The sequence below is a fragment of the Filicampus tigris genome, chromosome 12 (genome assembly GCF_054856515.1).
Source record: "Filicampus tigris isolate MCC_2025a chromosome 12, RoL_Ftig_1.0, whole genome shotgun sequence".
Classification (NCBI taxonomy): domain Eukaryota; kingdom Metazoa; phylum Chordata; class Actinopteri; order Syngnathiformes; family Syngnathidae; genus Filicampus; species Filicampus tigris.
This window is the reverse complement of record NC_141228.1, coordinates 22913267-22938074: the sequence shown is the minus strand read 5'-3', so window position 1 is coordinate 22938074 and position 24808 is coordinate 22913267. Positions and strand designations below refer to the sequence as shown.

General features: G+C 44.6%; 2 protein-coding genes and 1 long non-coding RNA gene across 3 annotated transcripts; 2 read left to right on the top strand and 1 right to left on the bottom strand.

The window, feature by feature from the left end:
* The first annotated feature begins 1680 nt into the window (after positions 1-1680).
* Positions 1681-11787, top strand: LOC147139209 (uncharacterized). Its single transcript, XR_015088850.1, has 2 exons — positions 1681-10234; positions 10768-11787. It is a non-coding gene; the product is annotated as an uncharacterized LOC147139209 (long non-coding RNA).
* Positions 2036-17395, bottom strand: aspm (assembly factor for spindle microtubules). Its single transcript, XM_086046201.1, has 26 exons — positions 16901-17395; positions 16398-16541; positions 14844-16323; positions 14365-14457; positions 14182-14283; positions 13921-14067; positions 13559-13798; positions 13405-13472; positions 13179-13320; positions 12838-12968; positions 12207-12382; positions 11984-12129; positions 11671-11756; positions 11387-11599; positions 10753-10957; positions 10495-10643; positions 10121-10249; positions 9799-9993; positions 4719-9560; positions 4465-4614; positions 4188-4379; positions 3757-3949; positions 3185-3339; positions 2588-2764; positions 2350-2510; positions 2036-2265 (listed from the first exon to the last, which is right to left on the bottom strand). The coding sequence occupies exons 1-26, from the start codon at positions 17180-17182 to the stop codon at positions 2163-2165; spliced, it is 10101 nt and encodes a 3366-aa protein (XP_085902327.1). The 5' UTR covers positions 17183-17395; the 3' UTR covers positions 2036-2162.
* A 296-nt stretch (positions 17396-17691) lies between these two features.
* On the top strand, positions 17692-24731 carry depdc1 (DEP domain containing 1). The gene is made up of 12 exons (XM_086047454.1): positions 17692-18183; positions 18737-19002; positions 19116-19260; positions 19468-19577; positions 19666-19796; positions 20285-20332; positions 20463-20600; positions 20899-21879; positions 22497-22669; positions 22869-23045; positions 23299-23505; positions 23857-24731. Exons 1-12 carry the CDS (start codon positions 18136-18138, stop codon positions 23989-23991), a joined length of 2559 nt encoding a protein of 852 aa, XP_085903580.1. The 5' UTR covers positions 17692-18135; the 3' UTR covers positions 23992-24731.
* Positions 24732-24808: the final 77 nt, after the last annotated feature.

Sequence of the window (24808 nt, the reverse complement as noted above, 5' to 3'; positions counted from 1 at the left end):
TGCTTGTATAAAATGTCCTCAGAAAAACTCAGGGGGTCAAATGCAGAAAAGTAAAGGGTCGAATATGTTAATGCTTCTGTTTCTCCTGCTGTGGGCGAGTGTGGAAGATTCTTCATCTCAAAAAGGTAAATTAGTTGTGTGTTTCCATTTCCAACTTCTTTGTTTATATAATGTACTGTATGAGTCCCAGTCGTCCTCACTCAAGGCATAAAAGAAGACGTGTTGAATACTCCACATATGCAACTTGGCAAACAACTGATGGGAAAGCTGCACCATTCCAGCCATATTCAAGATTTGACAAGTTGTGCTGCATCATGCAAACTTCAGAAGCAGCATTATACACTGTACTTACTTATACAATACCTGTATTTGATTTGTGGATGGTTGTTTTAAAAATCCATCCATCCATCCATTATCCATACCGCTTATCCTCGCAAGGGTCGCGGGGCGTGCTGGAGCCTATCCCAGCTGTCTTCGGGCAGTAGGCGGGGGACACCCTGAATTGGTTGCCAGCCAATCGCAGGGCACACAAAGACAAACATCCGCACTCACAATCACACCTAGGGGCAATTTAGACAGTCCAATCAACTTACCATGCATGTTTTTGGACTGTGGGAGGAAACCGGAGTAGCCGGAGAAAACCCACGCAGGCACGGGGAGAACATGCAAACGCCACACAGGGAGGCCGGAGCCGGGATCGAACCCACGACCTCTGAACTGTGAGGCGGACGTGCTAACCAGTCGACCACCGCCTTGTTTTAAAAATGTTTTTTCTTAATATTTTTGACTTTTTATTACACAATATTGAGGGGTTTTTTTCCCAAGACTGCACACAAGAAACACATCAAATTTATAAAAAAAGAATCCAAAAGAAAATATTTTTAAAAACACTAAAACTAATTTTAAAAAAACAAACTGACCCGCTCAGAAAACTAACAAAATTTAAAGAACAAAATTCAAAAACCAAAAAAACAACTATGATAAAAAAATATTATTATTATTATAGCCGTGCTCTGTTGTAAAACAAGGAAGCCTTGTAACCACAAATTGCACTTGCCTCTTTAGCCCCCCGCCACTGTCAACCGCCACCCCCCCTGGTGGCTGGAGCGATCAAGGATGAACTTCTAGTGCAATATAGGAATCATGAAAGAGTGGAGTACGTTTGCCAGATGCCCCACATTATGGAAGGGGGGCCCTACAAGACCTGCATCGATGGTGAATGGACTGGAGAGATCAGATGCCTCAGTAAGTACTAATAGGTCATATTTGACTATTTCTAACCAGTGGCGGAGCTAGACTTTCATCCTTGGGGGGGGCCAAGGACACGTCAGGGGGTCCACAAAACAAAAACTAGCTCTGCCAGTGCTTCCAACCATTGTACATTTCAAAGAGTGCTGTATTTACTGTGGTATCGTACTTTACCGATTGTAATCTTGTTTGGCACTTGCCAGCCACCGCAGTTAATGAAAACAGCCTGTTATTTGTTGCAGAAGCATGCACTGTGACAACAGAGGCTATGAGCAAGCACAACATCACTCTCAGATACAGAAACAACAAGATGTATGTTCCCCACAATGAAACTATCCAGTTCCGGTGTGTCACGGCGACAAGACAGAGCAGCGCAATAGGAATGCGTCAGAGGTGTAACGATGGAGTGCTTCTCATGCCCACTTGCCTGTGAAGCTTTCAAGTGCTCAATGGGCAGAACCGTCAAAAGCGCCTTCACATCAACGACTGCATATTTACCAAATTAATAAATGCTTTCCGTCTGTTGTTGATAATTGATGACATTTTCAATTGAGGAAAAAAAACAAAATTTTCAGCACAATAAAATACTGTTAAGATTTTGCTTCTTCAAGCTTCTCCCAGACATCCCTCTCTCCGGACAATTCGTCCGGTCGGGAGACGATCCCTCCAGCGAGTCCTGGGTCGTCCTCAGAGCCTCCTTCGGTGGTATGTTGTTTTTTTTTGTTTTTCTTTTATATTAGCAAGGATAACCAGGTAAACATAAAACAAATAAAGGAAACAACAGCAATGCATTTAATGTGGCCAAATACATGTATTTATAAAAGCAGGTTTACTGTACATAAAACACTTTCTAAAGCACAGACATTAAAAAAAAAAAAAAATGTTAATTGCGACAGCCAAATATTCAAATATATCTACATGACAATAGAGAGAGAGTTGGCCAACATCTGAATGGCCTTGAGCGGATCCACGATATTTTGAAGCTTGTCTTTTCTGAGAACCCAGTCTGGTGCAAACCTAGCAAAACGCAAGAGCAATTTGTCAGTGAGCCCTTGCAAATACAAATTGGATGTTGAGCCATTCATCCTGGCAAATAATTACCTTGGCGCAGGTTGGGATTTACGTGGTGTTGCCGGCACGTAGAAGCTTCCATTGATCTTCTGTTTGGTCACATTTCGTTCTGCATCCATCTTGTATTTGCGAACGGTGAGGCGGTAAATACTTGTTACCCTATCCAAGACCTTAGGGCAATTCCTCACCTCCTGGAAAAGAAAAGCTAAGGCTTGTACGCATCTTCACACTTTGTAACAGCAATTTATTTGTATTTAGTGGAGCGGACCTCAGCGTGGCATGTGTCTTGCAGGAGCAGGACCAGTAGAAAGCACGCTTTGGTGAAGATGCTGCCACCTTTGTCTGCTACTTTGTCTCCCGCTTTCTCTCGGTATCTCTGGATCAGGTCGACCAACGTCTCCACCGAGTTTTCCACCAAATACACGGCCTCGGTGGTTTTGTGGTACTGTTGAAAACAGAACAGAACGCATGGTAGAAGGAGATAAGACATTTGGGTTTTCCTTGCAGCACCTGACAGCAGTTCTCAGATGTGGAGCATTAGCCTCGGATTGGACATCAGATGGCATATTTTTCAATGCTGACTATCTTGCACGTCCAAGAGTCAAAGTATTCCACACAGATTCGTTTTTGTTTCAACCCACTAAGAATTGCAGCTGCCATGTTTTCTGCAATTTCTTTTTCAATTTAGTTTTTGGCCATCAACACGGTGCTTCCCTCCCATTAAATCCCGATGTTATGAACCACTCCGCATCGCGTGTTTGAACTCTTTCCGTCTATAATGCCTGACGCACGGGGCTCAACTGTGTGTAACGACTGATTTTTGAATGAAAACGGTTTGGCCACCGCTGTGATGTAGATGCTGCACCTTGGATAGGTTGAGGAGGATCTGGATGGAGTAGGTGATGACATCCATGCAGGGCACACTCCTGTTGCAGGAGCGGATGAGGGTGAATATGACGCTGGTGGCGCCGCTCTCCACCAGGTGCTCGCAGCACACAGGCGACAACCTGGTGGCGGCTTCTGGAAACACAGACAGGCCACAGCACAATGTCCAGTTTCAGTGACAGATTTGGAGCTTCAGAGACTTACTTGGACGGAAGTGAATTTGTGATGGTGAAGTCACCAGTATAAATTCCAATACAGTACATCCTGTCCGGAATAAACCAACGTATTGTCTACAACAAACTATCGGCCCTTGTAGTTCTAAAAATGGGAATCATTTCCCTATAGATAAAAATGTATTATAATAATATACTGTATAATCAAATGAACTTTGATGTGACACAGGAATGGAGCAAAAACCAATCAATGAATGGAGTCTTCCAAATGTAATTAAAACAGAGAGCCACAATTTCAATTTATGAAGTAAATAAAGACCCTCTCGAGAAACTTTTTTCAGTCAGTTTAAACTACTTCAGTGATTTGCTACGACCTCACCTAGGTTTTTCAGAGCTTCGAGGAGGGAGGAGAAGTGCCTGTATCGAAGGATACAGTCCAGGGCAGATGAGGTTTTGTTGCGCAATTTGTCCTCCTCTCGGGCGCCAGCAGAGACTTTACGCAGGCGGTGTCTCAACTTGATCACTTTGGCATTGTCATTCAGTCGGCGGGAGACGTGTCCTCTCCATAGAGCCTTGGATCGGGGAGAAAAGAGAAAAAAAAAAAACACTCCAGAGAATGCAGCGATACATCATTGTCTTCATGAGATGTATAACGCAAATGAAATATTAAGAGACTTAACATAAACCGAGCGAAGCATGTACGACACAATGAAACGCGCGCTAAGCGCTTTTATGTGAGCCATTTCTGATGCCTACTTGGTACGTTACTTTGACATGAAGCCACGGAAAACTTCGAACAATGAATGATACCTGAATTTTGACAATGCCCTGTTCAACTCTCTTCTGGCGCCGGAGGAGGAGGAACCTCCGAGCGGCACTTTGGATGACCGATGCAGAATTGTGGCGACGAGCTAACCAGCGCCTGACTGATCGCTGGGCTGTGATCACCTTCCTTCGTTCCTCCAGATAGCGTCTCCTTTGTAGCCTCGCTCGCACCAGATTCTATTAAGCAGAAACGGCAAAAGGATGACATTGACTTCTTCAGACTTGAGCGTCTCAAAGTATTCAACAGTTGCTAGTACCGTACTTGTATCATGATGACAGAATGCATCTGTCTCTTAGCCGACTCCAAGGCCCAGTGTGCTCGCAAAGCTCTTTGGATCTTCATAGCACTGAGATGGTGGTAGACTGCGGCAACAAAACGAAGTCTCCTCTGTGCACCGGCAGCCTCAAGTTCCTTGATTACACAAACAATCTTTGTATGACCTGGATCTTTCAACACTTTTCAAATGTTTTACTGTGAGCAGCGCATGCTTGGGCGAACAAGAATTTTAACCATACCCGCTTTCCTAGAATCCAGGCTCTGACGTAGGTCTGAAGTATAATTGCAGCCTGCCTTATTCGCACATAGTTCTTCCTTTCTACTTGGCCAAGGCGCATTGCTCGGACCCTCTGTTGCAACTTCATAGCTGCCTCTTTCCTCTTCTGGAAGATGCGCCTCTGGACTGAGCATCTCCAGTACGACTGGATCAAAGTGGCAGCTCGACTTTGCTGCCTTCTGACCCTCCTGACACAGTGACCTCGATATGCAGCCTGAAGAACCACAGTGGACCGTTTGATTTGCAGTAACTTGTGTCTTTCCTGCCTTTGGCAAATAAAGGCTCGGTAGTACTTCTGAATGACCACCGCAGACGCGCGCATGGCCTCAAATTTGACGACCTCAATATGCCTCCTGTACGCCGACTGGATCACAGTTGCAGCCTGGTGTAAACGGGCAACGTGCTTCCGGCTTTGCTGGCCTCGATATGTTGTCTGAACGATGATGGCTGCCCTGCGCACTTCCAAATACCGTTTCCTCTGAGATTTGGCAGCAGCAGTAGCCCGAAACCTTTGCTGAATGGTTCGTGCAGATGATTTAATTTTCATATAACGCTTCAACTGACAATAGGCTCTGAAAGCTGTTTGAATAGTAGTGGCAGCCCGATACATTTGCCTGATGGATTTCCTTGATTGCATTCCCCGGAAGGCAGCTTGTAGACAAATCACAGCGTTCCTGACTCCTTCATAATGTTTGACCTCAAGGTTTCTCTGTTGCAGGGCTCTAAATCTCTGCTGGAAGACACAAACAGCCCAGAGTTGTTTCTTGAAAGTCAACTGCTGATTATGTCTCTTGAAGTTTGCTTGAATGATGGTCGCTGCTCTGTGCATCTTGGCAATTCTTCTTCTCTCCAAACAACCCCGGTAAACTGCCTGAAGACAAATTACGGAGGATCTGACTTTCAGGTAGCACTCCCTGTTTTCTTTCTGAAGAACATGTGCTCTGTAGCGTCTCTGGATGACGATGGCTGACAGACGCATGGCCTGGAATCGGACTTTCTCACGGTGGCATCTGACAGCAGACTGGATTACAGTTGCAGCCGCATGCATTTGCTTGAATGATTGTCTCGATTTCATTCCCCGAAAGGCAGCTTGGAGACAAATCACAGAGTTCCTGACTTCTTGATAACGTTTTACCTCAAAGTTTCTCTCTCTTAGAGCTCTAAACCTTTGCTGTAAAACCAAGAGAGCCCAGCGCTGTTTCCTGAAGAGCAATTCCTGCTTATGTCTCTTGAAATTTGCTTGAATGACGGTTGCTGCTTTGTGCATCTTGGCAATTCTTCTTCTCTCAAAACAACCCCGGTAAACTGCCTGAAGACAAATTGCAGAGGATCTGACTTTCAGGTAGCACTCCCTGTCTTCTTTCTGTAGAACATGTGCTCTGTAGCGTCTCTGGATGACGATGGCCGACAGACGCATGGCCTGGAATCGGACTTTCTCACGGTGGCATCTGACAGCAGACTGGATTACAGTTGCAGCCGCATGCATTTGCTTGAATGATTGTCTCGATTTCATTCCCCGAAAGGCAGCTTGGAGACAAATCACAGAGTTCCTGACTTCTTGATAACGTTTTACCTCAAAGTTTCTCTCTCTTAGAGCTCTAAACCTTTGCTGTAAAACCAAGAGAGCCCAGCGCTGTTTCCTGAAGAGCAATTCCTGCTTATGTCTCTTGAAATTTGCTTGAATGACGGTTGCTGCTTTGTGCATCTTGGCAATTCTTCTTCTCTCAAAACAACCCCGGTAAACTGCCTGAAGACAAATTGCAGAGGATCTGACTTTCAGGTAGCACTCCCTGTCTTCTTTCTGTAGAACATGTGCTCTGTAGCGTCTCTGGATGACGATGGCCGACAGACGCATGGCCTGGAATCGGACTTTCTCACGGTGGCATCTGACAGCAGACTGGATTACAGTTGCAGCCGCATGCATTTGCTTGAATGATTGTCTCGATTTCATTCCCCGAAAAGCAGCTTGCAGACAAATCACAGAGTTCCTGACTTCTTGATAACGTTTTACCTCGAAGTTTCTCTCTTTTAGAGCTCTAAACCTTTGCTGTAAAACCAAGACAGCCCAGCGCTGTTTCCTGAAGAGCAATTCCTGCTTATGCCTCTTGAAATTTGCTTGAATGACAGTTGCTGCTTTGTGCATCTTGGTAATTCTCCTTCTCTCCAAACAACCCCGGTAAACTGCCTGCAGACAAATCACAGAGTTCCTGACTTCTTGATAACGTTTTACCTCAAAGTTTCTCTCTCTTAGAGCTCTAAACCTTTTTTGTAAAACCAAGACAGCCCAGTGTTGTTTCCTGAAGAGCAATTCCTGCTTATGCCTCTTGAAATTTGCTTGAATGACAGTTGCTGCTTTGTGCATCTTGGCAATCTTTGCTCTCACAGAACGACCTCTGAAAGCTGCCTGAAGGACGGTGGCGGAGGATCGGACTTTCAGGTAATATCTCCTATCATGTTTCTGAAGGACGTAGGCCCGGTAATATCTCTGAACGATGATCGCCGACAGACGCATGGTCTGGAATTTGACTTCTTCTCTGTGCTTTCTGAACGTAGACTGTATCAATGTGGCAGCCCGATGCCAACGAGTAACATCCTTCCTGACCCGCAGTCCTCTGTACGCTGCCTGAATGATGACTGAAGACTTGTGCACGTTTTGGTAACGTCGCCTTTGAGCTTTGGCTACTACAGTGGCGCGGTATCTACTTTGCATGGCAAGCACTGAAGACTTCAAGGCAATGTACTTCTTGTGCTCAGAGTGGGCTCTAAAAGCTCTTTGAATTGTAGCGGCAGCCTGATTCTTTTGTTTGACAAGTCGCCTGGTTATCATGCCCCGGAAAGCGGCTTGTAAGACAATGGTAGCATTTTTCGTGGCACTCAGAGCCAGCCTCTCCCGTCTCATTTCTTTGTTGGCTTTGTAACGCGCTTGCACAACACTGCACGCCCATCGAAGCCTCTTGTAGTGAATTCTCTGTCGATACCTCCGCAAATTGGACTGAATCTTAATGGCCGCATTATGCTTGATGATCAACTGCTTTCGGATCTTGTACCCTCTGAAGGCCGCTTGCAGGCAAACGGCAGCCCTGCGCTTTGACAAATATTGCGCCCGTACGTCTCTCATCATGATCACAGCTCTGTACCGCTGCTGGAAAACCAAAGTGGCCGTCTTCATAGCCAGGAATTGATTCCTCTCCTGGATCATGCGAAACCTTCTCTGAATGACACCGGCCGCACAGTGCATCTGCGCAATCTTCACCCGGGCGCAGTAACCCCGATACGCGGCCTGGATGATGACAGCAGCAGATTTCATGGTTCTGTACATCTTCAGCTGTTGATCCATGAGGATTTTGGCCCTGTATCGCTCTTGAATAATGATTGCAGCACGCTTAGTGGCAAGATAAGCCCTACGAACTCTGTGCATTCTGAACACAGCCTGAATTACTCTGACGGCGTTGTTCCTCTTCTTAAATTCTTCTCGTGCTCTCCAGCCTCTATAAAAGGCTTGGATTTTCAAGGCGGCTTTCTTTTGCTCTTTGTACTTGTGCTGCTGTGCTCTGCAGTGGAGTAGAGCTCTATAACGGCACTGGACAATAATGACTGCACTTTGAAGGAGAACGTATTGTTTTCGACTCAAATACATCCTAAATGCAGACTGAATGACGGTTGCAGCTCCGTGCTTTTTCTTCAGGTCCGTTCTAACTTTCATGCCTCTGAATCCGGCCTCTATCGCAACACAGGCTGCCTTCTTCCGGAGGAATGCTTTTCTTGTTTTCTTTCCGACCACATAAGCCCTATAGTGATGCTGAATGACAACAGCTGCTGCCTTTTTTGACCTAAACTCCGCTTGAGCCTTATATCGGCAGTAGTGGGCCCGGATAAGTGTTGCACAGTGGTGGTATTTTCTAATCATCATCCTGTCAGCTGTGCCTCTCCAGCAGGCTTGTATATGGAGTACAGCCTTTCTTAGGGTGTCATATTCCCCCTTTGTGTTGCGAGCCAAGATTGTGGCTCGATGCTTTCGTTGAATCGCAACTGTTGCTTTTCTTAGGGCAAGGTAGCGCCTTTGGGTTGCAAATTTCCTGAACGCAGCCTGGATCACAATTGCTGCAGTGTGGCGTTTCTTCAGCAAGTCGCAATTCCGCTTCTTGCGGTAAGCCAGCTGAATGGTTCTGGCGGCACAGCGCATCTTGACAAAACGTTGCCTTTCCACAGCTCTTCTTGCAGAGGCCCTGTACCACCGCTGGATTAGGACAGCGGCGCACTTGATTTTCATGGCCTGCTTCCTTACCCAGTGCCCCCGGAAGGCACTCTGGATGACAATGGCCGAGTTGTGTTGTTTCTTGTGCCTCTGAAAGTGGCACCTTTGAACATGACCTCTGTACTGGGCTTGAATGAGCAAAACGCTTCTTTGGATCCTTCTGTACTGACGTAAGCCCCTTTGCATTCTATAGTAAGACTGAATCTTAACAGCGGCAGCTGTTCTTTTGGCCATTTTCTCCATGTACCATTTCCTATATGTGGTTTGTATTACTCTGGCAGCATGGTTTTCCCGTTGAGTTTTCTGGAGTTTCCGCAGTCTGTACGCTCTCTGCATTTTCACCGCTGCAGCTTTGAGGGAAAGATAATGCTTGCGTACTTTTCTCCCATCAATCCAAGATCTTAAATGTCTCTGCAAGACAGATGCCGCCCAGCAGATTTTTACAAAGGCTGATGCATCCCTCTTCATTCGCCACTGTGCTTGGACAACGATGGTGTTGTATCGGAGTTGTTGGTAATATCTCATAGCTGAAAACATTCTCCACTGTGCCTGCGTAAACAACAAAAGTATGTTAAGACCAATTCCACAAGCACTTGCAGTACTTATATTTGTGATGTAAACTGACAAAATGGATGCTAAGACGAAAAGGTGTTTATGACTCAGAGCCAGTATTCCGGAGTTACGCAATGCTGTGGATTGACTCAATGAGGCTGATTACCTCTTTGTTACTGTAAGATCAGAATCACGGGAGTGCCAGAAATACAGTTGTATAAAACAGTCAAGCTACCTGTATGAGTGTCGCCGCTTGATTCTGAAGGATCTGGAGCTCCGCCTCTTTTTTCATCCGCAGTCTTTTGCGAGTAACAAAGCCTCTCCAGACCGACTGTATGATAACGGACGCTGCATATTGCTTCCTGGCCCGGCATCGCTGGAGAAAATGCTTCACAACCCGCTGAATTTTCACAGCGGCCATGTTTCTCTCCTGTCCCAACAAAAGGCAACGGTTGCCACTATTTACTTTCATGCAAGACATTTTACATTTCAAGTAGCTACACAGAGAGACAGATATCAAACTTGCAATACCCATGTACCTCCCACATGTGACCAACCTTGTAGAGTTGCAAGTCTTTCTTTATTCTGTAATTCCTCCAGGCACCTTGTATGGTCCGAGCTGCTCTGGTTTCATTACGCAGGTCCAAGAGACGAGCGCACAGGAAAGACAGGTAAGACATTACAACCTGTCGAAGAAATAGAGATTAAAAGATAAAAGGTCAACTTTTCTTCCACGTTCAGACATTGTTCAAGTTTACTTTCCACTTGCTCGAGTTCCACTGACTCTCACACTGTGGATCTTTACTATTACATTTGTGGTGCCAATAAATTCACAAATACATCTTCACCCAGGTGTTACTATCCCAATCGAGACATATGGTTAGCTGCTAGTTTGAATAAATTTTTTTTTATAAATCTGGTTTAGTCACACCTTCTCACTGGGGATGGTGTTGGACATGTCGGCTGGATTGATCATGGCAGGCACTCCACCCAGGAAAGCCACTGCAGTATTAACCAGCCTGAAGTTGCTTTTCTCATTTTCCAGTAGCTCTTTAAACTCCGCAGAGAGAGACTCAGGGCCTGTTCCGGAAAAGAACAATCAAAAACTCTAAACCGAAAACCGATCTCCGACTCCAGCGTATTGAACTTATACATGCAACATTTCCTTAATGTCTTGAGTGACACACACCATTTGGGCTTTTAGGAGCTTCTTCAAAAGAGCTGTCAGAGTCGACGGCTGAGCAGTTGAGCTCCAGACGACCCCTTGACGAGAAATCTACAGTTTGGGTGGTGCTGTGATGGACAGACTTCTCTGAGATGAGACTGGGATGGTAGTGGTGGATTAAGTAGCAGAGGACACGGCCATCGGAGAATGTCACTGTGAAGTTCTCCAGCTAAACAACAGACAAAAGACGCAAGTCATCAGAAGTTCTGGATTTGGCTCCTGGACAAACACTGATTATTGCCCGCAAGATTTTTACTGTACAAGTGTTAAATGAAGTACCTTTAAGAGAAAGTATAAGTGATTGTTTAGAACTTTGTTCATAATAACTGTCAAGAATGGCCTACATTTATTCAAAAAAAGCACTGCAGCATAAAATACGCGTGTCAACGTGTATTTTCAAGGTTAGCGGGTTGGTTAAAGCGGGATGATAATGCTAGTGCAGCCCATTTGATTTTTTTTTCATGATGTAGGATTCCAATTTTTTACAAAATCCCATGCAAAAGGACGCACTGACACGTTGCGACAGCTAAAGACAAAGCAAAGCCTCAACATGTGAGCATGCCGTCTGCCACCTGAACACAAGATCTCGCCAACTCACCGACAGATTGTAGAAGTCACACACGGCACGGGCCCACTCCATCAGCAGAACAATTTTAGTGCTGGAGTGCTCATACGGCGCCTTGGTCTTCAGCGCACTGGGCTCAAGGCCCCGACCAGCCCTCACAGAGGCCAACCTCTGTTTTGACCTCAGGGTTCTCCTCAAGAAGGCAATCTCCTCCCTCAACTGATCCTCGCTCAAAATAACCTCCACCTAACCCACGGAGATTGCTGAAATTATTACAAATCGTTTGACTTGTGTTGTACCATGGCTCACAAACACACCTGAAATGAAAAAATAATTTTCCAAAGGAGGCTCAACGTCTTCTCTCTGTGTCCATCCACGATGTCTCGGGAATCTATGATGGAGCCTGAAAATAAAGGGAAGATGCCACAACTCGATGATCATGTGTGTTTTTATTGATCTTAAAAAGAAATCTTTTCTCTTGTTGGTATGGGGATTTTGAAGCTAAATGTATTCCTTTCGCTTTTCACTTAATACAAGTGAAGCCCTTTGAGCTGTTCTTGTGATTAAGGGCTATAGAAATAAATTTGACTTGACTACAAGCTTTGTGTTCATCCGAGAGAACATAGTTACCGTGTTCATCCTTAAGGTCGACCCCTCTGGTTTTGAGCACTTGCAAGGCAATTTCCGTGTTGTGGATTTTTTGCAGGCGGCTGATGGCTGGCAGTCGCAGCTTTGCTGACAAACCCCAATGCTTTATGAGGAGCTCCATGACTCTCCTAGATGACGGGGGGGAAAAAGCCGATGAGGATCCCTAAAATTGGGTTATGTATGACATTTAAATTCAGTCACTTACACTAGTCGAATTCCACATTTTAAGTCAACTGCCAAATTCACCACAGCATAGTTGAATTCGTCAAGGGGAGTTTGAACATGAGAGACTGGTAATCCAAGAAATCCAAGATGCCGAGGGAGAATCCCCTCCCCGCTTAAGAAGTCTCTTGAGAAGGCCAGCAACAAGTCTTTACTTGTCTAAAAAAAATATTTAAAAAACACGTTCACAGCAGTTCATGGACATCAAATCCAAAACTAAAATCTAGACATAAATTAAAAGGAATATCATTCTCTTTTATGAAGCAATATTCTACAAGGGAAACAACATAAACAATGCAAGGAAATCCTAGTAAGCGGTCCCATGTGTCCACATTGACATTCTCAAGTTCATACGTATTTTCAGCATGACAATAAAACATTTTAACCAAGTTTGCCTCTGCACTCCAACACAATGTATTACTACTTGTCCAACTGAGTGGATGCAGTTAGGTTCACATTATTGATGCAGCTCTGCTGCCACGAACAACAAAATAAATACAAAAAAATAATCTGTCTAGCTAATAACTTTTCCCATAATTGCACAGGGCTGTAGATTCAAAATAGATTTGCAGTTGTAACCAATGTTTACTAATATCAACGAGTGCCTAGTCTACCTTGAACTCTGCGTCAACACAGAACAGACATGGGTCATGCTCAATCAGGCGAGACGCTTTGGCCTTGTCCAAGAAACACACCAGCAAGAGCAGCTTCTTTAGAGTGAAGCGAGACAGCGCCTCCTCATGGCCTGAACGGAGGAGATAAACCGCAGCACAGTTCACCATCAGTGTCACTACAGAGGACAGCAAGTGTGTGCAGCGCACTGGCAAAACTAAAACGTTGTATCATACTGTATTCTTATCTGGCTACTCAATGTACAACAAGCAGCTGCAATAAAATGCGAATGCACACCGTTTCTACATAAAATAAGGAAACGCACGGACAACTGAAGTATTACCGTCTTTGTAAAGATGAGGAACTTTCGAATGTCTGAAATCAGCGGCGATGTCGGGATTCCACAGAAGACGCTGGAGGATGAACATCGCCAAACCCATTGCATCGCTGTTGCTATCCAGCGAGATCAGCTCCCCAAAGATCGTCTAAGCATAAAGATGTGGTTCAGCATTTGCGTCAATGACACAACAACAATTTACTTACAAAACAATGAAGTAAACAAGACATACCTCAAGCCCAATCCTTAGCCACAGAGGATTGTAGGAAAGAAGCCAGTTGAGGACTTTTTGACGTTCACCTGAAAAATGACGAGAATTTCTTTTAAAATAACAAAATACAAGATTTTTTTTTTTTTTTTTTTAAACCCGACGGTAGGAATTGTACCTAGATCTTTCCAAAGATGGCGATCTTTGCGGATGAGCAGCCTCTTTGCCTCCACTTCAAGTTCCAACCTCTTTATGGCCTTGGCCATCGTCTCTGAGGTGAAAAGCTGACAGGCAGCCCGGCGCAGGCGGTTTAACTTTCTCCGGGCTGTGTATGTGCTGAAAGACATCTCTTCTTTGGTGGGAGCTTTGGGAACACAGAACTTGTCACTGCAGCACATTGACAGAGGTGCAGCACTCACTGCACAAAGGCAAAACAAAACAGACAAAAAAAAAAAAGTCATGTCAATGAAAATCGTGTCACAAATGTCAAAGCGCCTTAGTAGAAATGAACGCTTTCATATTTGCAAAAACGGGTGCCACCTTTGCTGATTTCTGTGTTGACTTTAAAATCATCCGGGGTCAGGACGTAGTTGAGCCACCACGTGAAAGCCCTCTCCTGCTTCTCAATCCATCGCTCGTCATAAAACATGTTCTTGGCAGCAAAAGGAAGTGGATGCCTGGGGATGGCTGGGGGAAACAACATAAGAGCACTTTGAATTAGCAACCAAATCACATCATGAAGTCAACATGTGAAGCAAGAAATAATAATAATAATAATAATAATAATAGACACCCAAACACCTGTCTGAGTCGGTTTGACAAAGATCAACTTTGACTTTGCTACTGGAGCCATCTTCACACACTTGACAGACTCTACTCGGGATGACCTCAGCGAGACGGCGCCTTGGGACAAAACCATACCAGGACTTTTAGGTTCATCATTAGCGTGCCAAACAAGTATTCACACTATAGAACAGGTTATACCTCGTAGGGGGAGTTTGGCGCTTGCTGGCTTTGTCTGAGCCGAGAAAGACGACTTTGTGGCCTTTACAGATGTTTTCATTGGATGTAGAGAACCTATGTAGAGAATATATACCATTTTAATTATACATTTGAGAAGAATCACAAATGAACAATCCATTTTCAGTACTGTACATATTACAGCGGACACCTGCTGTTCACCGGGGATAGGGAACGGGCTGGCCCATGAATAGAAAAAAAAAAATACAAAATCTGCGTAAAATTGATACCCAGTGAAATGCATTTTTTTTTTTAATAGGGGATTTTTTTCTTTTTTTAATTCTGTGTCTTATCTAACAAAGCATGTTTACACAGTCGAGCTTCTATGCACATCAAAAAATAGCGGTGAAGCCATCACTGTCATTTTGTATTTGCCTTTCTTGGACTTTTACATTCAGTACATTCAGTCACAGCCTTGTGTGTGATGTTGCCAACTACGCTACCTTTTGAAGTGACCGATTGCCTCTGCGAGGTCCTCCTCTCCTGCGCTGGTTTCACGGGCTCACTTTTCCAAGCCACTCTTTTGCTCTTTTTAACCAGCTGGGTTTTTCCGCCATCATCGATATTCATCACACCTTTCAAATACTCTTCGCTCTTCCTCTTTCTGTTCTTAGCCACGATGTGAACGGGAAACAAGTCCTCATGGGCGGACGGCTGAGCGGAGACCAGCTGGGGAAGGATATCCGTTTCCTGGGATGGTTCAGGTAGACGATGATTTGATGCGTCGCTGGAGTGACGTGGAGAAGACTGACTCAGGGGTAACAAGGAGGAGATTGCGAATGACATGGTAGGGATACTGTGGGGCGGTGAAGTGACTGAGAAGGAGACACTCAAGTCATCTCTAGGTGGAGGAGAGCTCACATGTAAGTTGAAGAGCAATTGTGCAGCATCAAATGTTGGTGTTGGTCTGCCATTCAATTCTTGGACTGTTTGGCTGTCGCCGCGTAGCGAACCAGCTCCCCAGGCTCCCTCGGTCCTTGTGTGTGGTTCTATTACAGGGAGGTGGGGGCTCCCTGGTCCAGATTCACACTGGCTGCTGCCTTCAGACCACTCAAGTGTTTTCTCCATCAGACGACGCCTCGACTTCTTTATTTTTCGCCCACTTTCACCATTTGTCACTGGTGCTTTCATTTTGATCACCGTCTCACAGTTAAAAGAAATGATTTTGGGTCTACCAGGCTTTTCAGACGTGGGCGCGGCAACCTTTTTGCTGACAAAGAATGTAAGTCTTGGCTCTGTGGACTCAGACTGTTCTGGACTATCAGGACGGGCTTTGAAACAGTCCGGATCCTGGCTTTTGAACTCCAGGGAATCTGAAAAGTCACAACTAGAACTGGAGTCTTTAGGACTGCGGTTGACAAGACCGAGATCGGAGTTGATGAGCGCCAGTGCATCAGTCAAGGATACCGCTGGGCCTCTGGACACAGTCCCGAAGGTCACTGCAGCCGTGGGTGCCGCCGGCTGAATGTGAGGCATGAGCTTTTTGAACCTCTCCGGCGTCCCAATAGGTGACAGTGTTTTATTAAGCATTTTGGTGAGCTCTTTGTTGTCAAGCTTCCCGGCCAAAGAACCTGAGCTAGCTTTCATCTCGTCCTCGTTTGTGGCTAACACAAGACAAGAGTGCCTCTGAACATGGAGCACATTCTCCTGGCCCACTAAAGACCACTGCTTTGGAACGGGATTCAAAGCCTTCTGCTGTTCTGATTTCAGAGAGTGCTCATCAAGTAGACCGTGCTCCCCACTGGACTGGTGTCTGCCTGTTTGTCCATCATTGAGAGAAGCAAGAGGACTGCGGACTTTACACTGTTGCTTTCGTACTGTTTTGTTGGCAGCCATCTTTGTAGGTGGCGCTGTCCACTTTCCCCTGTAGGGAGATCCTTTTTCACCTCCCCTCTTGTTTTTAATGATATCCCATAAACGCCTCTAAAACACAAGAATAAAGATCATAATCTGGAACGAATACAAAGGGTGTCATTCATTTGAACAGATTGAATTACCTTTTTCTTTCGGGGTGCTTCTGCTTTTCCCAGCAAAACTGCCTGGTGCTTGGCGACGCCATTGGCATTGAAGATAATCAACTCTCTGATTCCACCCTCTTCTGTTGGTGTCCAGGTGAGAGTCAGGGTATATGCGCCCAGGGGCTGCAAACAAAATTTGAAATTAATCAATCACCGGCATCTTGAAAACCATGGGACACACAATTCAGATTGGCAGCTTCATCATGAGTGATTGTTTGGCAGTAAGTTGCTTTTAGTTCACAACACCAGAAAGAGAATTCTACCATTATTATTGTGCTTGATGTGTGTGGCAAGGGGATTTATCCATGTAAAAAAAAAACTACCAAAAAAAAAAAAAAAAAATCATACAGTGGGGGTTATTGTTTTTGTGAAATATTTGGGCCACCTGATTAGATTGTGCAAGTGTAACTGATGAAATGTCCGGCTATCATAAATTTGAAGAACCACGGCGAAACGTTTTGTAAAGATTTGAGAGCACCTACCCGAATTGTGAACGTGTTGTTGTCCACAGAAAAGCCTTTGCTTGATGGGATCTTTTCAACAGTCACCACAGCCTCTGCATCCTCTGTTGGATTTTCGATGCGCAGAACGGTCGACTTGGAGGTGCCTATCTTCACTGTCCCGAAGGATACAAAAGTAGCCTTCGAAAACAAGACCAGGCTCAAAACTGCAACACCATTTTCCTTGTCAGTGTCGCCATTCCTTGTTGGACTGAATTCCATAAAGCCCCGTGGAGCGGAGGATAACGCTCCACTTGAAGACATTTTCCGTTACTATAGTCGCTACCGTAATAGAAAGCTACATTCCATCCAGTTTGTTGGTTCGGGAAATTATCTCCTGGTCGATGCACACGGCTGCTTGACTGCTTACAAAAGTAGTTACAATCAACGACCACGTTACCACAAAACGTTTGTTTCCTCGCAACTCTGGTAAAGTTTTAAATTGACCTGTGTTGAAGCAGCCAATGACAGGCGAGGAACGGCCGCCATCTCCTCCAATAGTGAGCGATTTCCTCCTAAACCGAAAAGACTAAACAGCAATCCGCCAATCAGATGGCAGCTACGCTTGACATCAGCCCCCTCCAAACTGTTCAACTCAATATTTAAAAATAATTTCCACAATTATCAATAGAGTTTTGTATTGCCGCACCCAAATAAATAAAGAAAATAATCTTGTTCCCTCTTATGTTAACAGGTCGCATATATTGTTTCCTCCCTCATTTAATACTCAAATAATAATGAAAAACAGTCGTTTGTCACACGGCGCTGGATAGCGAGCTAGACTTAGTGCTGCTTCGTGCATTTTCCCTCCCTCGAAAGTGCCGTAGCACTGTATTTTTTTCTTTTCTTAAAACGACAACAGGGGGCCTAAACTGGACAGTGCAAACGACAAAATCATTTTCAATCGCGAAAGTGGATGGGACTTGTTTTGCAAACTAGACTTTTGAAATTAGTCAAGTACAGTTCAGGTTACAGTATTTTGATTGGTAACGTCATCTCCTCGATGCGAACACGTGATTATGTAATTGTCCAATCCCGTGGCAGAAACCCACGGCTCGTAATTTTGAACGGACGGCTGCAAGCAAGGCAAGATTAGCATTGTTGAGACTCATTAAAGTTGCTACTCATAAACTCGTCGCTTAATTGCTTGCTTCGGAATGGATACGAATTACCTGTCGTCGATTTGAAATGACCGGTTCTGTCACTTTGAGATAAACATGAGTTCACACATCATCACGCCTGGGCCGTACCGAGCTACGAAGCTGGTAAGTAGCCTAAATTCACGTCAACAAGCTAAGTGCTTGCAGGCAAACGGCTAAAAGGACTTCCACATCAGTTCTTCCCGAAAATACTGTTTAGGTCGTATTTAACAACAAAATATGAAGTCACGTTACGTCTTGAAGATCAAACTGTTGCCAGTTAAAGTTTCGGATAGCCACAAACGAACGAGAACAAACTAATTGAACTTCTCAAATGAAGTTGTTGACGTGGCCTGGCTTCGTCAGACATGAAAAATTTCCCATACGTAGGCTACATGTTTGTTGAAAGAAAATTAACTGGCTGTGTCATATGCATTGAAAACAGAGTTGTGATTAGTCACTTAACATCTCTAATTTGACCCAAATAGTTTCAATTTGTAAAACTTGCAATTACAATTCAATGCTAATTTATCAAACCGTTTTGATAAGCTATCTCCATTTCAAGAAGCCTCCACTGTAGTTCAACTAAAAATTCAATTCCTGTAGAGATTTCATGTAAACAAATGAATTAAACATTGCTACTAAGGTAGCCGTACTGAATTGTCTTGTCTGATCTTAGTGGAATGAGATAACTCGTCTGTTCCGGGCTGGTATGCCCCTGAAAAAGCACCGGCAGAACTTGAGGAATTACAGCTCCTGCTTCACGGCGCTCGCTGCTGTGGACTGGCTACACCAAATGCTCTGCAGCAACAGCAACTTTGGTCCTGACGTCACCCGACAGCAGACAGTCCAGCTTCTCAAGAAGTTTCTGAAGAACCACGTGATAGAAGACGTGAAGGGCCGTTGGGGAACAGAGGATCTGGAGGACAACAGCACACTTTACAGGTACCGTAGTCTTTAGCTTCAATGACCCAAGTTTCTGTTTTGGATTGTAAAATAGATATTGTATGTGTTGCCATGACATTATTAAATTGTCCATGTCTTTTTGTCTTTCAAAGGTTTCCATCCACTTCACCGCTGAAGCCCATCCCGTGTCCAGCTGTGCTCTCAGCTTCCAAAGGCATTAAGAAAAGGCCTTCACTTAGAGACAAAGAAGGTTTCTTCAGGTTTAAAAGCATGAAGAAAAATGATCTGGAGGCTGAGGTAAGATAGACTGCATAAAAAAGGCTTTCCTGCTGCCACGGGTCTGCTAATTATAAACTATATAACAAGCAGTTACTCTTGTCTTTTTTTTTTGTTTTGTTTTAAAATTAATGCAAACAAAAATTGCAAAAAAATCAGTACACTTCAACTACATGACAGTCGAAAGAAACCCCAACGTGAAAGATGTAGTTTACCTATCTCTTTCAGGAAAATCGCCAAGCAGAAGAAGAGAAAGATCCAGGGGAGCAGCATGTGCATAGACGAGAGCTGACTGGAGATGATGAGCGGAATATCTGGAGGGACACCACACTGACACAGTAAAAAATAAATAAATAAAAACACGCCACAATACAGAATGTATGAGAGACCATTAGCTTGAAGAAGTGCCTTTCTGTTGTCTTTCAGCCTGCAGAAGATTCTCGGGGTTGCCTCTCTTGATGAAGTGTTAGACCCGCGTTCCATAAACCCTCACCACATCATCCATAATATGACTCAAGTCAACAAGCATGGCGTGGTCACCCTGGATGACAAGACCAGTAGGTTCAAGCTTCACCTGTGTGAATGACTATTTCCACTTATTTGCTACAAGTTCACTGATTACAGTTTGCCAGGTAGTTAGTTTTTTTATTTTATTTTTTAAACAACCCTGTTCATTGTGGTGGGTGCATTATGCAATAGCAATTATGCGCAATAGTTAGATTCTGAAAAAAATATTTTGTCAGTCAGTACTTAGAACTGCCATATACACGTATAGTATAAATTGTGTGAAGTTCGACAAAGTGCACGATTTTGAGAACCAATATCCAAGAATGGATTAATTTGATAATGAGCAGCTTTGCAATATTGATTTTAAATGACACGGAACTTCATTAGCAACCATTTTGATTATGACTTGTTTGGTTGTTTTTAGTCTGATGCTTTTATGTCCCTCGGTCAACGTCACCATTTTTGTTTTTATATCAGCAAAATCATAAAATTTGTATTTTAGATAACTATAATTCGTCATTTCTCATCTTTTCTCCAGATGATCTTCCTCATTGGGTTTTGTCAGCTATGAAGAGCCTGGCCAACTGTGAGTAGCCGCAACATTTACTATCAATTACATGTCATTTTTCTCGTTTTGATTATTTATTTATTTTTGTCGTTCATATTTTATTCCCAATTCACAGTATGATTGCGGCTGACGTTGTGTTCACTTGCAGGGCCCAAGTATGACAGTGCACAGCCGTCCTATCCTGGTTTTGAGCGGGACGTTTTCAAAACGGTGTCAGATTACTTCTACAGCCTTCCACAGCCATTACTCACCTTTGAATTGTATGAACTCTTTATCAATGTGCTGGGTAGGTACTGCTTTCGTTGGCTCTTACCGTTGACTGTATAAAAAGTACATTTGTGGCCTGTGCAATACCTTGTCGGGTACGTTTTGACTATCGACCGAGGTTTTGGTTCTTTCTTCCCTTTGTGAAAAGCTAACATTATTAGCATCTGTGCTTTCCCTATATGCCTGCTGTGTTGTCCTCGGTTCTTCACGTGTACAGTGCAAGTTTGAACTAATGAAGCTTGTCCCTCCCCTTCACCGTCTGCTTGCGCCGACTCTCTGCCCGCAACACTCGACCCTCTGTCTGCCTCTCTGTCTAGTGTACTGCGGGTATGTCGCAGCGCCCGCTGCCCACCAAGGTGGCAAACGCAAGAAGCACGATCTTCCCTCAGCGCCTCCTCCAGCCAAGACGTCATTCCGCTCCACAGAATGTCTCCTCCTGTCACTGCTTAGACAAGGAACTTGCGATGAGACCGAGTCTCCCATGAGGATAGTGCTTGGCGGAAAAGTTCAGTCCCACCTAGCGATGTCGAGACGAGTTCCCGCCAGTGCGGATGGTGGCCAGCTCGGAGGCAACTCCGTGAGCCTCAGTGCTGCCGGCTCCTCCTTGAGGTGCCAAACCAGAAGCTCCTCATTGGAGACAATCCTAGATGACTCTACCCCTCTGACCAGGCAACAAATCTTTCTCTCCAATGACAGCCTGGCCTCCTGCCTCTCGAGCAACAGGAGCCAGGATGGCACCCGTAGGACAAGTCGTAGTTATTCCGATTTTACCCGTGCGTCAACAAAAACACTGCTTCCATCCGTAATCGCTCCGGGCAGTTTTACCAGACAATCTGTAGATTCTGTGGAAGCACGGTCAGCCCCACAGAGGGCGCGCACTTCGCGACCCAGGAGTGTGGGCAGCTGTCTGGACATAGTTGTGGAGACCAACGAGGAATCCTTTAAGGAGAGCAAGTGGCAAGGGCGAGCTGCCAGCTGCCTGAACGTTAACGCCGCAGACGACCAGAATCAGCCCCGTGTTGCCACGCCCCCTCTCTTGTCACACTTCCGGCCTCGCTCCAGCTCGTCTTCATCTCCTGCAACCAAAGCGCACTCGCCTCTCGCTACCTCAGAACCTAGCGGGCCCCGACTGGCTTCCAGCACATCCAGTCTTTGGACCCTGCCGGCGCCTGCGGTTGTCCGTCGCTGCCTGAGCTCTCTGGATGTGTCCAAGTTGCCGCGACCCGCTTCACTTGTCAAAGCGTCCGTTTGTGCGCCTACTGCCAGAACGCAGCCCCCCGAACCAAAATCTCAACACAGTAAGCCCTCTCCTTCTCCCTCTCCCTGTCTGTGTGCCTGCCGATGTCTAATCAAACTAACGCCATCTAACATCTCATAATAGCTAGCTAATAGTTGCACGTGTTGATCGGGAAGGCGACTCTTGCTCGGCTCGTGGTAGAGGCGTTGAACGCTTCACCGTGCTTTGTTCATAGATTTGTAAGCGGTAACATATGGCAGGAGCCAGTCAACACTCAGAATTTATTTGAGAACATGCAGCTAATGAGCAACTCGCAAATGCTTTTCTTGCTACATAATGTTGGAAAAACATTTCATGTGTTAGCAGATGCCAAGTAACAAGAACGTCTGATCTTCAACATGTAATTTCATCATTGACTCTAGTTGTAGTTGAGCAGCTTGTCAGCCATCAACTCACCCGTTTAATTTTTTTTAATTTTTTTTTTAATTATGAATGTGGTTTTGTGTTTGACTGATGTTTTCATCTAGTTTGCGTCATTTCTGGCTGCAACACCGGAAAACAAAAAGATGAAACACCAAGGGCGAAGTTTTGCATGCGTTTCCTTTACAATTCCTTGCAGGAATTCAATTTTCAAGGCAGTCAGATGTCAGATTTCTTTCTCTTTGCGTATGCGCTTAGGGCTTCTCCAGCCTCAGAGTGAGCGTGTGGCCATTGAGGCCCTGCAGCTGTGCACCCTCCTCCTCCCGCCCGCCTCACGCAGGAAGTTGCAGCTCCTAATGAGGATGATGTCTCGCATCAGCCAGAATGTGGATATGCCTCGACTGCACCCTGCCATTGGCACCCGAACACTGGTGAGAAAGACAGCAGGACCATCGTTTCAACCAAAGACTTCAATCTTTGTCTCGTCAGACCAGAGAATTGAAGAAGCGAAGCTCTGTGCATACTTTCCAAATGCAGCTTTCAGATAGAACTGTGGTCAAAATATGAGCGTGAATGTCATGTACCGTATCTGTCAATGATGCGTCTTGTGTTTTCTCATTGCCTTTTCAGATGGTCCACACATTTTCAGGCTGCGTTCTAGGTAGCGCCGAAGAGTGTGACTTGGATGAGCTCTTAGCGACCAGATTGGTTTCCTTTTTAATGGATCATCAGCAAAGCATTCTGTCCGTCCCCGAGTATCTGCTCGGTGCCATTAATGATCATGTCCAGTACTTGCGCACAGCACAGGTACAGACCTTCTAAAAACATCACACAAAATATCAATATCAACACTTTGGTTTTGGGGTCCATCAATTGATGTAAAGGCTCCCTTTACGGCAACAAAATGCTTTCTTTCCAAATTCTTTTTATTCATTACGGTAGCAAAATGCTAATGAGAGAAAAGTGGCGTTTTCTTTCTGTCGTCGATTTCATTCACGGGTTGGTGCAGTGCTGCTTTGGGGGAAGGATGATGCCATCCAGCCACTTTTCTTCCCCACAGGTACCGATGGAAGACGTGGCTAGCGTTAGCGTTGGCGACCCAGTGTGCGCTCCGCTGCCAATGTACACCTTCTGCCGTCAGATCAGCGGCGCCGAATTTGAGCAGCAGAAGTTGTCATGTTCCCAGAAGGCCATGCAGGACTTACTGGAGATGTTGGTGACGGACCAAAACATGACGGAGAAGGACAGACGCAAAAGGTTGAAGCAGGTAAAAATGTTGTTGTCGCTTCGTACAACTGTTATGAATTAGCTCTCTAATAGTTGCCGTAATGCAGCAAACGTTTTTGGTCTCTCCTAACCGTTTTTGTCTAGTCATTTGTTTGCACAGTACACTAAAAGTGTCAATGTCATTCCAGAATTTGGGGACAATTTAGGCACAAATGCTTTTGGAAACAGGCCATTTATTGTGTCTTGTAATAGTTTGGTGTTCAAGAGCTTAGTTAATAATTTTTAAGAATGCAGCTAGAGTTGCGACTGAAAAATATTTCTATGAGGTGTTAGCGCATCGCTATGTTTATTGTCCATTGGCAGTTTGTTTGAGTGTGGTGGTGTTGTTCAGTTTCAGAAGCAGTACCCTGACATCTACAGTCTACGGTTCCCCTCCGCAGAAAAGGCCAATAAGGCTGACAACAAGTCAAAGATGAAAGCACCACTGCTCATCAGGAAGACCAAAGCTTTCAGTATCAGGAGCTAAATTGTTTGCAATCTTCGCTGCACTATAACTGCACTCACACTGGTACCCACAGAACAGGATGTTACAATGGAGACTGTTATTACTGTTTTATTTTTTATTTTTATTTTTTGTGACGACACAGCTGGGAGATATGAAGGCACGTTGACAGATAGCATGTGTGCTGTTTTTGCACAGCTTTACCATTTAAGATTAAGTGTCTACATACTGTAGGCATCGTGTACATGTACGTTTGGGGAATTAGATTCTAGATTTCTTCATTTAAATGAATGATACTAATACTAGATGTCTTTGCTTTGTTTTGGCGAAACGCAAATGTTTTTATTTGCTAAACATTTTCTGATTGACTAAAAATGTTCAGTTCCTGTATCCTTTGTATAACTGTGTGCTTAGGGGTTAGCTTTGTTTGTTTTTCCATTGCAGAGCTGGCAAAGGCTTTAAGCTTGATATTTTTGCACTCTGCTTGTATGTTTATCATTATTGGGTAGTTGAAATGCTTGTTTTTATATAATAGGCCTAGAAGCTGTAGTTGAAATCGTTAAAAATGATAAATAAGGAGGCCCGTTAGGGTTTTATTAGGCACCTGCTCTCATTTGGCTAAAAGCGTAACCTTAAATTGAAACCTACAGTTCCATTTTTATGATTTATGGTATTTATTCCTCCCAGACTACATGAAGTATTATTTGACCTTAGTTTGTTTGTATGTCCTGTATGCAGTGTTTATAAAGCCCTACATTGTTGTACTTGTTCCTCTCCAACTATGCAAATTTCAGGGAAATTAAACACATTCAGCCGTTATTTTTGTAATTTAAAAATTTTT